The sequence below is a fragment of the Mauremys mutica genome, chromosome 7 (genome assembly GCF_020497125.1).
Source record: "Mauremys mutica isolate MM-2020 ecotype Southern chromosome 7, ASM2049712v1, whole genome shotgun sequence".
In the NCBI taxonomy this organism is placed as follows: Eukaryota; Metazoa; Chordata; order Testudines; family Geoemydidae; genus Mauremys; species Mauremys mutica.
In genome coordinates, this window is record NC_059078.1 from 44,152,113 (window position 1) to 44,169,304 (window position 17,192).

At 42.9% G+C, this 17,192-nt stretch overlaps 1 protein-coding gene across 1 annotated transcript; it reads left to right on the plus strand.

Moving 5' to 3' along the window:
• Nucleotides 1–1,456: 1,456 nt before the first annotated feature.
• Nucleotides 1,457–13,203, plus strand: MUSTN1 (musculoskeletal, embryonic nuclear protein 1). The gene is made up of 3 exons (XM_045023521.1): nucleotides 1,457–1,689; nucleotides 11,410–11,530; nucleotides 12,629–13,203. The coding sequence occupies exons 1-3, from the start codon at nucleotides 1,666–1,668 to the stop codon at nucleotides 12,733–12,735; spliced, it is 252 nt and encodes an 83-aa protein (XP_044879456.1). The 5' UTR covers nucleotides 1,457–1,665; the 3' UTR covers nucleotides 12,736–13,203.
• The last annotated feature ends 3,989 nt before the right edge of the window (nucleotides 13,204–17,192 follow it).

A 17,192-nucleotide genomic window follows, 5' to 3' on the forward strand; every position in this document is an offset into this window, starting at 1 on the left:
AATGTGATCTCAAACTCTGCTTTGGATAAATTGCATCAGTAAGGTCATGCATTCAGTTGATTTAAAAAAAAAATCCTGATTTAGTTTTCAGATCTCTTAATACGGTAAAACTGGAGTGGATTGATACCAGCTTTATTTTCCAATGTGGAATTACTTAAGTCTAACAATGATGCAAAAGCTTAGGATTTGGGAGAATGGAAAGTCTTTATTATACTAAGCCACTGATTTTTTTAAAATATATAAAAAAGGAAATAGATGATTGAGTGTTTATGATGCTATTAGTAATTCATTATTTCCAGGCAGAAAATTAACATAAAAGTCGCATTCTCTCCCATGAAGAGTTTTAAGTCTAAAACCCAGCCAAAGAATATGGAAAAGGAATACAAATGGCAGGTAAAGTGGTGCTTTGCCACATGTTGATGATTATAGTATGTTGGTATAATGTTTTTATAATTAGTTTTACTGCCTATGCTGCTTGTTGTTTACTAAACAATATATGAACAAAGCTTGAGAAAAGACACAAAATGAAGTTGTCCTCAACTAAAGCTATTAGTATTCCAGTAAATATCTATTTTATAGCAAAAGCATGTTTTTGTAGCATTGCAGATTTGAACTTTCCATTTTAAAATTGCCGGTTGCAGATTTTATACTTTGGGTGTTTCTTACCCGCAGCTGATCCAAACACGGAGGTTAAATACCTTTTTTCATCCTGAATATAATTTAACTTTAGTATAAATACAATACAATTCAATTCTACTAACCAGAATTAGAACACAATTTGAAATGATTTTTGCTATAACCTATAAATAAAAATTCTTCACTGAAAAATTAGGGACATCTTTTTAAAAGAAAAGGTTTGTGATTGCTGACAAAGTACAAAAATAGTTACCTAGCCTGCTTTGTTATTTATCATTCTTACTTAACACTTAACTTCCCATTCTCTTGACTTGTGAGGATTCTAATTGTTTTCTCTTTAGAAGGAATTTAAAAAACTAGCGGTCTTAAGAGCAAAGGAACATCAAGGAAATCAAGTTTTGGCATTGGAAGAATTCTAATGATCAAATAATATCAAGTATTTGAAATGCAACACTAACAAAGAGAAAATATTAGGGCCGAGACCTAAGCAGAAAAGTAAGGTTATTTGGCATTGGATATTGTCATACTCCTAATTGTAGGTTTTATAGCACATGTTATGGTAACACTGGGAGAGTAAGAAATCAAACCCCCTCCAAATTTGTTTGTCAGCCTTCCCATCAGACGCATTCACAAAGTCAGAAGAGTCCCTAACAAAGCATTGCCTTTTAAAGTTATAAATAGAGCCCCAGCAGGTTCCCCTAGAAGAACTATTTGTTATAGTAGAGTGTACTGAACTTCCATCCACTCAGTTTCACTACGACAGCTGTCTCCTCTTGTCAGTTCTGAGCTTCATCCAGCTCCAGCCAGGCAGGTCAGTAAATTCTACAAACCCCAGTCATCTCTAAGAATAAACTTTTCAAAACAGCAGCCTGTGTCAACCTGAATCATTCTGGGATCTGGTTTGGGAAAATGACCCAGCTAATGACTTCATGTTAATGGTCTATATAAGTCGAGAGAAAACCAGGCTGCTGCAGAGTGCACTCGGAGCTGATCCAAGGGAAAAACTGCCTCTAAGAGCACTAATATTGGATGAGCACCCCAGCTATGTCACAGGTATGGAACGATATTAAGTTGGCTGGTGTGTTGCGCCACATCTGACAAATATTGCACTATTTAATGATTCTTCTGGTTGAGTAGTTTGACAGTTTATGCTTTGTTAAACCTTGTGTTAATGAAAATTTTCTCAAATCATTGACTTTGCTAGTGACCAAAAAGTAACTTCTCCTATACTGGAACAACTGCAAATTAACACAAGAATGTAAACTATACTTTTTAGCTTTAACCACATTTGTTGAAAAGGAAAGATTTTTTTCCCCCCTCTAGATTGTGCAGATATGGTGATAGATTTAAATGTAAAGGTGATTCCTGTTTTACTTTTAGACTAATCCCAAAGGCTATGGAATGTGTAAATGTGGGATTTTAGTTATTAGGTTTAACTTTTTGTTTCTTGCTCTATCTCCTTGAGGAGGAGACTTCCTTGAAGTGTACTGTTCCCTATATAAAATGAGGCTTCATTATAACAAAATACAGAAAAGCAATGAGTATGAGGGACTAAAAATTCTAGACATAAAGATAAAATAGATGTTTAAGACCCAAAGTACTCACTTAACTTCAAATGTACCGTGTAACCAATAGGTTAAAATCATTCTCTGACTCTATGCATTTTAAAGTATGTCTAAGAGTGGCTCAATTTCAAGATTGCTCTGAATGTATAAAGAGCCCAAAGAATGTATACTTGCATACAGTTTTCCTCATGGACAGTGTTTTGTGACAGAGCTGAGATGGTAAGAAAGCTTTATAGGAGCAATACTGCAAGGCTAGAGAAAAGAATCCTAAGAAGCATTAAGAAAGAATTCAGTTCTGCTTATTCTCTTTATTCCAAGTGAAACAGACTTGAAGGCAATGTTGCAGATCTTGTAAACTAACACTTTGTGCTACTGACAATTGGAGATAAACCAAGGCTGGATTGTTTTGCCTACTAAGAATAGTTTCTGGCTAAGATCCTGTCACTTGTGACTGGCAAGCAATTGAAAATAGTTCTACTCTTTGCCAGTCACAATAATACCCAGAGTGCCAACAGGCCTGAAACTTCTTTTCTTAGGCCTTGTCTACACTACAGGACTATTTCGAATCTACTTAATTCGAATTTGTGGATTCGACCTTATGAAGTCGAATTTGTGTATCCATACTAAATACACTAATTCGAACTTCTGAGTCCACATTCACGGGGCCGGCGTCGACTTTCGAAGCGGTGCACTGTGGGAAGCTATCCCACAGTTCCCGCAGTCCCCGCTGCCCATTTGAATTCTGGGATTTCCCCCCAATGCATGCTGGGGGAAAAAATGTGTCGAGGGTGGTTTTGGGTAACTGTCGTCATTGAACCGTCAATCACGCCCTCACTCCCTCCCTCCCTGAAAGCGCCTGCGGGCAATCTGTTCATGCACTTTTCTGGTCAGTGACAGCGTGGACGCCACAGCACTGCAAGCATGGAGCCCGCTGCGATCCTCGCCGTTTTCTCCTCCTCGCACTTTATCGTCCACCTCTTCCACATTCAGCTGCTGAGAAATTGGGCTACTTTTCAATGGTTCTACAAGCACTGGGGGACCATAGGGGCCTTTTTGCCAACATGAACGTCGTATGGCCGGGCAAGGTTCCTGATGCGTGTGTTCTCAGGAACTGTGGGCTGCTCAGACGCCTGCTGGAAGGTAGTTTCTTCCCGTACCACGAAATAACTGTTGTGGATGTGCATTTGCCTATAGTGATCCTCGGTGACCCAGCCTGCCCGCTAATGCACTTGCTCATGAAGCCCTATACAGGCGCCTGGGACAGCGACAAGGAACTCTTTAAATACCAGCGAGCAGCGAGACCTGTGACTGTTCAGTTTCTTTACAGAGAAGCTGAACCTGCCCCTGTTTCTTTACCCAGTTACTGTTGACTCTCCTCTTCGGTTAAATACCCCGTTCTCCCCGTTTCCTCCACTTCCAAGACACGTGTAAAAATAAAATACATGTCACACTGTTACTGAGGAGAGGTTTCTTTATTCATGACTTTTCGTTAAAGGGTCGAAACTGGAACGCAGACTGCGGTGGGTAGGGTGTGCGCTGATGTAAAGACCGCCTCTAAACTCAAGGAATGACAGGCTCCTGCTCCTACAGCGGTCCGCATTGCCGGACTGCTTGTTTCAACAGAGCCTGCCATCCCTCCTTTTTGGGATTCTGTGTGCGGGGGGCTATGTGGCCTTGTGGCGGAGGAGGACGGATACAGATTCCTCTGCTGTGTGACTCAGCGGTCCACGACAAGGACTGCTGTATAAGATCTGTACCCGCCCTCCCCCGCTAAAAAGTCACATCCCCACCGCCCACACAGAACCTGGAAACCACCTCCCATACCGACCACGGTGCCTGCTGACTGCACTGTGTGTGTTACCCGCTGCTGATCCGGCCCCCGTGTCTGTACCCTGCGAAAGGTGCCTGTCCTATGCAATTAGCAACGCACTTCCCCACGCACCCCATTCAAACACAGTCTTCAGTGAGGAAACATGACGGAAACAGTACTTAACAGCAAAGTATTTTTATTACTTAAGTACACAGTTACGGGATGGGACTGGGATTGGGACTTGTTTGAGTCCGGAAGGGAAGGCCTTATGCAAACGTAGGGTATGAGAGCTTTTGGTTACTTGAGCACTCTGCTGGGGTGCAGTGACAGTATTCACGGCCCAGGGCGGGTATCCTCCTGGTTATTTAGGGTGAGGGGGGTATGTGACTTTGTGGCGGGGGAGGGCGGTTGCAGAGATCCTGCCGGGGGCTCTGTCCTGCAGCGGTCCTGCAGAACATACACAAGTCGCCGGAGCGTGTCCGTTTGTTCCCTCAGTAGTACAAGCATTGCTTGACTCGCCTGCTTGTGTTCCTCACGCCACCTCTCCTCCCATTCGCTGTGTGAGCGCTGGTACAGAGAGACTTTCTCCCTCCACTGCCTCTGCTGGTCCGCCTCGGCTAGGTAGCAGCCCACACATTCATCGAAAATCGTGTCCCTTGTCTTTTTCTTTCGCCGCCTAATCTTCGCCAGCCTCTGCGAGGGGGATGCTGTGGAAGGTCTGGAGACAGTGGAAGCTGTGAGATGGGAAACAGTTAGTTAATTCCTTGCAATGATACTTTTTTGCGAACAATTAACTGAGTCTAGGCTGTCTCTGTGAATTTTTTGTTGAGACCCCTGTGCCTGCTGTTGCACAAATCATTTGCGCGGTGGATTCTGGGTAAATGTCGCCAGTCATTCCTTCCTCCGGGAAAGCAAGGGCAGACAATCATTTCGATCACGTTTTCCATGAAATGCCCTGGCACACGCCATAGCGTGGCAACAATGGACCCTATTTTGCCTTTTGTGTATGTCACCGTATGTGTACTGTATGCCGCTGACAGAGGCGGACCAGCAGCGCTACACAGCAGCATGCTTATGCTTTTGCATGACAGCAGCGATGGTTACCAGGCATACTGCACCGTCTACCATACCATGAACTGGTAAGAAGACAGTAATAAGATGGTCATGGTTACCTGTCCTTTTGCACTGCGCCATTTGGTGCTGTCATAAGTGCCCCTGGTCGATCAGCCAGGGGCGCAAAAGCAAAATTTGGGAATGACTCCCTGAGTCAATCCCTCCTTTTTGGGTATCTAAAAATAGAATCAGTCCTGCCTAGATTATGTGCAAGTGTACTAGAGAACCACTGTATCATACAACCAGAGACCACAGCTGCTCTCTGTCCAATCCTGCATAAATTTTGAGCTGAACGCTATTCACAGGGTGTGCTCCTGAAACAACCCCAGCTGTTCATTCCGTTCTTCCCCCAGCCTTCCTGGGTTCCAATACCATTGTCCCCCCACTTGTGTGATGAAGTAATATAGAATGCATGAATAAGACACAGGTAGTCGTTTGTGAGAAATGAGTGGAAGGAAGCCTCCAGCTGCAATGATAGTCCAGAGATGACATTAAGGGGTGTGGAGGAGGGAGCCACTCATCCCTCTGCTAGTCCAGGGGCAATTGAATCTTTTCTTTACAATGAAGGGTGGGGGCTGATGGATCTCAGCCCCCTGTTGCAATGATGAGGACGGTTACCAGCCATACTGCACCATCTACCATGAAAAATTAGCAACAGGCGGCCTTGACCGACCGGTCCCAAGCAAGTTGGTACGGTTGTCATGGTTACCAGCCCTTTTGCACTGCCCCATGTGCCAATAGGCTGATGATGAGGATGGATTTCCATCGTTTTGTACCATCAGCCATCCATAGCGTGGGGGGAGCAAGGATGTTGGTGTTGAGTGCTGCACCATCGCGTCTATCTGCAGCATTCAGTACAGATACGGTGACATGTAAAAGAGTCAACAGAGGATTGTTTTCCCTTTAACTTCTGGGGGTTGGGGGGGTGCGTAAATTGCCGAGCTATGCCCCGACCCACCGCGGACACTGTGTTTGACCCTAGAAGCATTTGGAGATCAGCCAAGAATGCAAATGCTTTTCGGAGACAGCAGGAACTGTGGGATACCTTGCGTCCTCGTTCCCCCCTCCCTCCATGAGCGTCCATTTGATTCTTTGGCTTTCCGTTACGCTCGTCACGCAGCTGCGTGCTGAGTCTGTGCTATGCCGTCTGTCCGTTTATTTATTAAAAATACTTTGGACCAGGCGTAACGTAACATTTCTTCCCCTACTTAGATGCAGGAGTCTCCGAGCGAGATCACCGTGAGGACAGGCACTGAAGGAGATAGAGAGCGCATGCTGCGTGAAATCTAGCACGAACCACGGACCTATGCAGCCGTGCTCTGGGAGGCAGTGCTCCCTGAATACCGCATGAAAGCCTCGCGCGGAAAAGTGTGCTATCACGGAGCACCCAATAAGGCAGCTCTCCCCAGGAACCTCCTGCTGATGCTTATCGATTAACGGCAGGAGAGCTTCGTGGAGATCTCCCAGGAGGATTTCTGTTCTATCACCATATATACAGAGACCTCCTTTTCACACACTTCAGATTCCTGTTATATTAAGAATAAAAGTTAACATGGTTAAAGCACTTACCGACTGCTCCTACCCCTGATTCAGGATCCGGGTTCCTGGCCGGGGAGGGTTGGTAGGGGATCTCCGTGATGGTGATGAAGAGATCCTGGCTGTCGGGGAAACCAGCGTTGTAAGCGCTATCGCCTGCCTCGTCCTCCACAAACCCTTCCTCATCTTCCCCGTCCGTGAACATCGTCGAGGAACTGTCCGTCGACACTGTCCCATCATCAGAGTCCATGGTCACTGGTGGGGCAGTGGTGGCAGGCTCCGTAGCGTCCGTTGGCCGCTTTGATTTTTTGGTAGCCTTGTCTGGGGTCCTTGATTTTCACGCGGCGCTGCGTTGCATGACGGCTGTATCCTCTGTCTGTATCATGGCTTTGGAGACCTTCTCGTAGGTCTTTGCATTCCGTTCGTTGGAGCGCAGCTCCGAAAGCACAGACTCCTCGCCCCACACACCGATCAGATTGAAGAGTTCCCGGTCAGTCTATGCCGGGTCCCTCTTTCTATTCAGAGATTACATGAACTCCTCTGCTGGAGAGCTCTGCATTGCTGCCGGTGCTGCGGAGCTCGCCCCGATGTGCAACCAGAACGTCAGATTCAAACCGCCCAGACAGGAAAATGAATTCAAATTTTCGCGGGTCATTTCCTGTGTGGCTGGGCAGAGAATCCAAGCTCGGGCTGCTGTCCAGAGCGTCAACAGAGTGGTGCAGTGTGGGATAGCTCCCGGAGCTACTAAGTTCGATTTCCATCCACACCTAGCCTAATTCGAACTAGCCATGTCGAATTTAGCGTTACTCCACCTGCCGGGGTGGAGTACCAAATTCGAACTAAAGAGCCCTCTAGTTCGAATTAAATGGCTTCCTGGTGTGGACGGTTGAGCGGTTAGTTCGAATTAACGCTGCTAAATTCGAATTAAAGTCCTAGTGTAGACCAGGCCATAGGCTGTCTTCACTGCCACATGGTAAAAACTACAGGTGCCTTCCTACACTAGGGTTTTACAGTGGGATAGCTAATGCACATTCATTACCCTGCTGTCAACACACACCATTTTTGGCAGTAAAGACAAAGCCTTAGAGTTAGTGATTTCTGCCATGGTAAGTTAGGAAATCCTGATGCCTGGCACTTAAGATTTAAGAAGGAATTCCGCAGGTGTCATGCTCACTCTGTTCATGAAACCAGTTTTCCCCTGCACCCACACTAAAAGGCCTGTGTATTACTCTCTTCATTGTCCAGTTGTGGGGCTGTGAGGTATATAAATAATTTACACTGCATGACAAATACCAATACAGACATACACATAAAACCTGTGCCTATAGTAGATACTTAGCCTATATCTTGAATAATCAGTTAATAAATGGCACTAACCACTTGCTGAGAAATGCTGTTAAAAGGATTTCTTTTTTTTAGGTTTTATGCCTTTTGCTTTCTTTGGCTGGCTATATAACACTTTCCCCAGAGGCCTTGAGGACATTTTGGTTCCCACAGTAAATTTCAGTGACATTAAACGCAAGCTATGCTGAGGCATTCTGTGTTTGTAGCCAAGAGAGAACATGCAACAGTCTCCAGTACAACCAACTTTCCCACTGCCAAAAGTCATGAGGGTGGATGCTGCTTGGAACAGACTATTGAAATCATTCTCACGCTTGGGGTCAAGAGAATCCATTCCCCTGAATTACATGGTCTCTCTTTTTTGTCCCCAATCTCTAGAAATTCATCCATTGTCCCCCTTCCACCAAGATAAGTTCTCTGTAGTCAGACAGCAATGACTAACTAAAGTTAAAGTAAGGAAAGAGGATCTAGCTACAGTGTGTTAGGCTTTTGGTGCTCAAATAATACACAACTACTCTTAAATCAAACACTTTGGCTATTGTTTTTAGTTCTTCAGTTGCTTCTCTTGTGAGGATGGGGTTGGACTAATCGAATTGTATGCCTGTATGTTAGTTACCACTGTGCACTCCATGCCAGAAGGGAGTGGTGGCATCATGTTTGTCATCCTTGAAATAGCACCCTGAAGGCAAGACTTTCAGGAATGGTGTGTATGACCGACTGACACTGACCAATGTTGTGTCATTCCTACAACTTCCTCTTTTGACGGTGATGCATTCAGCTATTATCATGCTCATTGGCTGGAAGAAGTCTAGGTAGACAAATCAGAACTGTACAACATACAGTACTTGCAAAAATATGGTAAATGGTAACCCTCAGTTACTCCTGTTTCTGCTGTAGGACTTGAGATTTTATTCATCATTTATTTATTCACTCCAGATTATGAATTAAGATACTTAAATATGTTCAGAACCTGTAGCCAATACCACTGATTGTATAATTTAGTAGTGCAAACCAAGCAAACACTCTGGTCAGGCAAAAGAAGAGATTGGATGGGAAAAAAAGATCTTTTAGTTACCAAAAGACTAATAATTTTATGGACAAATATTTAATCTAGATCAATGAAGTCCAACCAGAAATTTTCTCCAAAATATTATTGATTCACAAGTCAGTAGAAAGATTCATAAAACAAATTCTAGAGAAATAGATAATGAACACTTAAAAAGTTTAGACTCAGGGTATGTCTTCACTGCAGTTATCCCAAACTCTTACTTTGGTGCTGCCCCTAATCTCCACACACACAATCCTCTGACCCATGTTTTAGTGGTGCTTTCAACCCAGAGTAGGTGCCCCATCTTGGGCTGCAGGTCAAAGCCTCAGTGAGGCTTTTCCTTGGGTTGATAAGCTACCCACTTCGCAGTGAAGACGCAGTCTAAGGGCACGTCTACACTTACCTCCGGAGCAATCGATCCAGCAGGGGTTGATTTATCGTGTCTAGTGAAGACGTGATAAATTGACCGCTGAGCACTCTCCCATCAACTCCGGTACTCCACCGGAGCGAGAGGTGCAGGTGGAGTCAATGGGGGAGCATCAGCAGTCGACTTTCCACAGTAAAGACACCACGGTAAATAGATCTAAGTATGTTGACTTCAGCTGTTATTCATGTAGCTGAAGTTGTGTAACTTAGATCGATTACCCCCACCCCCCATGTAGACCAGGCCTAAATCACTGGAGTGCTTGGTAGTCTTCCAATATCTTCCCACAATTCCCCCCCATGTGCTCAGAAAGACAGAAAAGTTCTCCCAGAATTTACTGGGAAAGAATCATAGAGCAGCTCAGTTTACTGCAGTGCTAAGAACCATATGAGATGACCCTGTGTCATAACTATAAAGGGAAGGGAACAGCCCTCCTGTGTACAATACTATAAAATCCCTCCTGGCCAGAGACACCAAAATCCTTTTACCTGTAAAGGGTTAAGAAGCTCAGGTAACCTGGCTGACACTTGACCCAAAGGATCAATAAGGGAACAAGATACTTTCGAATCTTGGTGGGGGGAAGGCTTTTGTTTGTGCTCTTTGTTTTTGGGGGTGGTTCGCTCTTGGGACTAAGAGGGACAGGACATCAGTCCATGCTCTCCAAATCTTTCTGAACAAGTCTCTCATATTTCAAACTTGTAAGTAACAGCCAGGCAAGGCGTGTTAGTCTTAGCTTTGTTTTCTCAACTTGTAAATGTTCCTTTTTGCTAAGAGGATTTACCTCTGTTTGCTGTAACTTTGAAACTAAGGCTAGAGGGGGTTCCTCTGGGCATTATGAATCTGATTACCCTGTAAAGTTATTTTCCATTCTTTCTTTAATTAAAAGCCTTCTTTTTAAGAACCTGATTGATTTTTTCCTTGTTTTAAGATCCAAGGGGATTGGATCTGGACTCGCTAGGAATTGGTGGGGGAAAGGAGGGGGGATGGTTAAATTCTCCTTGTGTTAAGATCCAAGGTTGGATCGGTGTTCACCAGGAACTTGGTGAAGAAGTCTCTCAAGACTATCCAGGGAAGGGAGTTAGTATTTGGGAGTGGTGGCAGCAAAACCAGATCTAAGCTGGTAGTTAAGCTTAGAGGTGTTCATGCAGGTCCCCACATCTGTACCCTAAAGTTCAGAGTGGGGAAGGAACCTTGACACCCTGGAAGTCCTAGCAACACACCTGGGTAAGTGCAGTATCAGTGTAACGACACTAACTCAGTTTACAGGATGGCTGCTCACACCTGTTCTAGACTAAATTGGGTGCTCAGACCCAGGTGCTGATCACCTGAGTTAACTCTGCAGTGAAAAGTCTGATGCCTACGTCAAATTTTACCACAATGGTTTGAACCATTCCAACTTTGTCAGTTGGTATGCTGACACTCCTGGGCATCTTTCCCTCAGCATAATAGATTAATGGACATGTCTTCATATTTGTAAGTCGAGATCTAGATTCCTCTTTCTTCTCCTCTTTGCTTTCCAAACCTAGACTCAGGTTCCTTAACTACCAGTTTGGTCTTTAGGCACAAGGCAAAGTTTGGTAGATATGATGATAAACCACTTCCACTCCATCTTTCAAAAGTTATGTCATCTCAAGATAATTATAACATAACAATGGTTCTCGGGTTACTAGGGCAAGTGTTTTCAACATCTAGTTCAGGAAGATGAATGTTTTGGTAGCACATTTTTTTCTTCTTTGCCATCTGTGTGCAATGTAGCTGCCTACTGTTATCTGTATGTGCTGTACAAGGACGCTGATCATTTGTGTGTACAATATAGCGTAGGTATAGATGGAATATAGAGTATGTGTTAGATAACAGTTCTATATGTTGCATCTTTGTCTCCTATATGTTCTGTAACTTGAAATACTGACATCTCCCCATCTGTCAATATTTTTAGGCAGCCCCCGTGAAAAAGAAGCGTCCTCCAGTGAAGGAAGAAGATCTCAAAGGGGCTAGAGGAAAGCTCTCCACCAACCAGCAAATTAAATCCAAAACCTACCAAGTCATGAAGCAATGCGGTAAATCTCTTATCTGTTTACAGTACTACAAATGCTAAAGCAATCTTCAAAGTAAAACTTGAATTTAACTGATAATCCCAGCTGAAGTGCAAGCTCTCTAAACAACAGCCAAACTAGTTTCATTCAGGCAACCTCCATTCGTGTACAGCAAAAAGAAATTTTTCTAATAATAAATGGAGCTTATTCATGTTTCCAAGGAGTACAGTATATGCATTAAGGCACATAAATGTAAAACTGGCAGAACCCTCTGCTGAAATGCAGGCACGATAATGCTCATATATTTTGCCCTGGTTGTGTGGATCACCTGAGAGGAAGGGCAGGAATTGGTCTGCTTCCCACTCTTCTTCCACCTATTAGGTTCTCACTAGCTGGAGCTCATAAGGTGAAAGGCTCTGCAGCAAAGTGAGCCTCTGCCTCCAGACTATACTGACTGAGCATTACAGGCTGTGAAGTCCTGCCATGGATTTGACTTCTGGAACATGGGCTAAACCACGTTCTTACTCCCTAATTAATGTCAGTGTGTCTTCCTTGAATAAGCATTGAGTTTAAAAAGGAGTCAGGACTAGAGCATTTGATCCTATGTTGGGAGATGCCTGGGATGTCAGGGGAATATATATATTAGCTGTGCTTGGACTACAGGACATAAACAGGGAGAAAGAAGAGAAATTTCTTATTGAAATCTCTCACCTGGTGCTCATGGTTTGTCATGAGGAAAGATGGGGTTTAAATTTGAAATCCCATACTCTGAATTTAAAACTCTGTTTTGAAAGCTTTAAATGTAGCTGCAGGGATTCTTTCCACAGAGGAATAAGTTAAAGATACTGGCCAAGATGTTTGGCAATTGGACTACACTGCCTTTGAGAGTCTACAACATTATTCAGAACAATAGTACTATTGTATAGTGTTGAGCAATGCAACTGTGTGTGCTGCAAACCCATACATTTTGTACCACTGAGTACACTTGACAGGTCCTGAATTTCCATGCATTTGAATGGGGTGATGTATTTCATCACAGAAAAAGTACATGTTCCAGCAGCACAGCTATTATTGGCATAAATCTTTTTCACTGATTGACTCCTTTTGTTCTTCATTTTCAAGAACAAGAGGGCTCTGCGGCACCTTCCATATTCAGTCAAGATCGGACAGGAGGTGAAACAGCCTTTGAGAAGCCTAAAGAAGAGCCACCAAAGAGCATCTTTGGCTGATAACCAAGTTTAACCTGTGTGACAAAGATCCCTAATGTAACACTTAATCCCAAATTGCTGTCGCTTATACTAAACTTATTGCTGCACTAGTAAATCAACTTAATTCTTTCAAATTAGTCATTAATTAGGAGGACTACAACTTCCTTTTATAAGTTTAAGTATTTTCTTTCTTTATTGTACATGCTGTAATGGTTTCAATAAGAACCTAGTCACTGGACACAGGCCGGCATAGTAATGACCAATTTCTACTTAAATGACGTATGTGGTTTTTTTAAGACTTATGTTCCAGAGCTGTGATCTAGTTAAATTTTCGATATAATCTTAAGTGCAAAACTAGTAAAATAAATGAATGATATGGATTTGATTTCAGTACAATTCCTTCTAACTGTAAATGTTTTTATACTATTGCTATTTTCACAGTTGACCACATAATTTTGCAAAAACATGATAAAAGACTTTTTATCTGTAGTTTTTTCCTGATATTGTCCTGTACTTCTGCTTGCCACACTGTACTTAAGGATTATGGTGAGTAGGATGGGTTATTTACTGCTAACAAGTGAGATGAAACCATGTCAAATTGAATACCACACATCCACAACTCTAGACAGCTTTGTGCAGAGCATCAGGGTCAATTTGAACAGAGCTGAATCAAATTGAAAGGATTGGATGGGGATGCAAGAGAAGGAAGGATGATTCAGTGGTTGGAGTGTGAGCATAGAACCCTAGACATCCAGGTTAAATTCTTTGCTCTGCCACCAACTTCCTGTGTGACCTTGGGAAAGTCACATACTCCGCCTGTGGTTCCGTTCACTCCCATTTGTAAAATAGGCATAATAACACTGCCCCACCTTACTGGGTGGGATGAGGATAAATACATTAAAAGCTAGGAAGTGCTCATACACAACAGTGATGAGGGCTACACAGTACCTAAGCTAGAGGCTTTATGGATTTTAGAACTATTTAAAAACTATTGAGACAGATACATTAGGTTCCATCCAGCATTACAAAACGGTGCACTGAAAATATGACTTACACCAACATGGCTGTCAAGCTGTGACACCTGAAAAGATATTTTAAAAAGAATGAGTGCTGTTTTAACTCATATTGCAACACCTCTATAAATTGATCTAGAATAAGTCTGCTTCCCTATATGTGCAACTTGTCTGCACCAAACATCTTTCAGAATGGCACAGCTATTGCTACTCAGATGCATTGTGACATGCACACAATGGGCAGCAGGTGTTCTCAAAGCAGATAAGCTACATTTAAAGTCAAAAGTTCTTTTTCTAGGAATACTAGAATAATACATTACATGCTACTGTGCTATATCTTCAAATTCAGGGGAATTAGTTTGGCTAAAATAAGGGTTTGACATAACTTTGAGCCAAACCAAGTTTTTCTAAGGCTCAGAATATTCAATACATTTTTTCTAGCCTTTATTTTTCACTTTTATAAAACTGCATTGGTTAGCTTTTGATTCCAGCCAGATCGAAGGAGCCGAAATGGCTTGAGGTTTTCCTCTGGGTATTTCCAGCCTGACTAGAATAAAAAAAAAAATCTGTCTAGGGAACTTGTTCATGCGAGGAGGTTTCCAGATCATTTAACCTTGTGAGATCCCCACATCCTTTTTTCTAAAAAGGATTATACTTCATCTTCTTTGAAATATAAAACTTGCCTGTTGAACTGTCCGTTCAGATGACAAACACTGATGGGGGATTTTTATTACTTTTTTCCTTGCACATGCATGGGCTTTTCTAAAGAGAATTTCTACAATTTCAAGTAGATGAATGAAGACATGGAGAGAACTGCTGACGGGCATTATCTCAGAAAGCACCTTTCCTTAATTTTATGATTCAGGAACATTTTGTAAAGTTCATCTCCCCCCCCCGCCCAACATCTGAAAACTAGGGAGAATTCTGAGGATACTTAGGGCAAGGCTACACTACAATGCTACATCAGCACAGCTGCCCTGCCATAGCATGTCTGCTGAAGACGCACTATGCTGATGGGAGAGTGTCTCCTGCCAACATAGCTCCTGGGTGGACAGTGCAAAACTTGTGTTGCTTGAGGTGGGAGTGGGCTTTCTCACGCCCCTGAGTGACATAAGTTATATCGACTTTAGCTATAGTGTAGACCTGCCCTTAGTATTTTAAAAGAGGAGAATAGTGTTTTAATTTGCCTGCTTTCCTGTATGGGGATCATGAGAGATGGAATTGCTGCAGGTCACAACTCAAGTTATCCAGTTCCCTTCATTAATAATGTTAAGAAGCTGGTGAATTGTTAGGGTCTTTTCTTACTCTTTATAAAAACTAAACAAATACTTCCTGATGGAGCCTGCAGAAAAGCCCAAGATGGCTCTAACTAGGTATTTAGAAAGTGGCCCAGAGCCTACATATGATTTTAGAGAAACTTCCATGCACATGAACCTCTTAATCATTTTCTCTTTTTATCCTCTCATATAATATGAAACCAAGGAGTCACCAGGTGAAACGAAAGCAATTAACTGAAAACAAATGCAAGGTAATACTGTAGAACTTCATGTTGTTTACAGTCAACCTGTGCAATTCATTGCTCCACTCAGCCAAATTTTATAGCAGGATTTTAAAAAAAGAACTGGAATGGTTAACAATTAAGAATACTATTGCCAGCTAGAAACACCACTGAGTATGATAATTATCCTTCCTGGTATACGACTGCCCTAAGGGTTTAAGAAGAAATTTCCACTCCCACATACAGTACAGCTTTGTACAAATGGTTAGGTACATTTACAGGGAGTTTGATGCCTTTTTAAATTGAAGATAAAACCTATCAAATGGAAATTGTGGGGGGTTTTTTGCTTTAGACGTTTTAAAACCATGGTAGAATCAGCATGCACTGCACTTGTCTCGCCCTCGAAAAACCGAAGGACAAAGTGTTCCCTTTAACTTGGTGCTGCTTGGACATGGTGCTGGGCATGCTCTCCCCCTATGGCTATGCCACTGCACTCTGCAACACACCACCTTTTCCAATGGGCCAAATTCTCCCTAGGAAATAAGGGGAAACTATCAAACTTCTTGTCCTTTGTTTCCAGAGATAAGAAATGAAGCTGACTCGCTACTGAACTCTGCCAAAACATCCAGTAAAAATGACCATTAAATGGCAGTCTTTATCAATAGTAGTACAGCTCTCTTATCCAAGCTGAGCATTCTAACCAATTAATTACCCGAACAACTCAACCTGGCCTTATAAAGAAATGATGCTACCATAGAATTACTGTGACGGAGACAGAGATAGTACAGATCATATACACCTGATACCGCAAAATACCCCATATCAGTTCTTTGGCTTTCTGTCTAGGGTACTAGATGCTCCTCTGGTGGATCTGTTAGACACTGGAAAAGCAGATGAAAGGAGTACTATGCAGTAGCACCCAGGTCATACCAAGTGATCATAAAGGAGAAACAAGCAATATGAGATAACCAGATGACTGCAAGCTAGTTGACAGGTGGCAAAGGAGCAAGAAGCATTCATAGAAAGCCAGATAACATACAGGAAATATAGGCACCAGGCAGATCTAGATGCCAACAAAGAAAGGGAGCATGGAAGAGACTTTGGAGGCTGCTTAGACTCTTGAGACTACAGAATGAGGCCAAAGTACATGCCATCCACTTCTGGCCACCTCTCTTAAGGACCACGTTTCTACCTGTGTACATGATAAATAACTTTAGCCAGGCTAGCCAGAAACTTCCAGTGTCTGGAAGGTATGATGGGTTGGATGCTAATCAGCTGTTAAAATTATTTGTAAAACAGGTAAGTGTGGCATACTATTGTAACAATTGGGTCAGGATTCTAGCTGAGTTCTGTGCATTCGCATGAGGTGCTCATGACAGAAGCCTGGGGGATACCCATGGGAGAAGATGATAGCCCCAGGACAGCAGGAGTCTGGATCAGAGGTCACACACAATGTTTAATAAAGAACTCCTTACTAGGCCTTGCCTGATTCTTCACCACTGATGAAATAATGCCCATTTCTTATCAAATTAAAAATGGGTATGAGAGAATAAATATGTTCTGCACCTCTATTAGAACAATCCTAATAATGGAAGAGAGTAAAGTAATCCTACAACTATATTCCTATGAAAATATAATTATGACTGCCTCGTTGTCCGGCTATACCAGAACTACTACAGGATGTGTTTTAATCAGGCCACAACTTTATTAGATGTCTGAGACTACCTCGCAGATAAGTGTACAGTGCAGGTAAACTCCATGATCACTTCAATATCTACTCAGGGGCTTCTGCTTTTTCCATCCTGGTCCCCAGCCAACCTGCTGCTGGGGCCTTGCCATCCCCCTCTTGAAGGAGGATTAAGGTGGGCTGTCAAGAAAAGAGGGATTGGCTGCCTGCTGTGCCAGTCATAGAAGCCCCAAACCCCTCTGTTCCGCTTCTTTAACAAACACCACCTTAACTCTTTCTC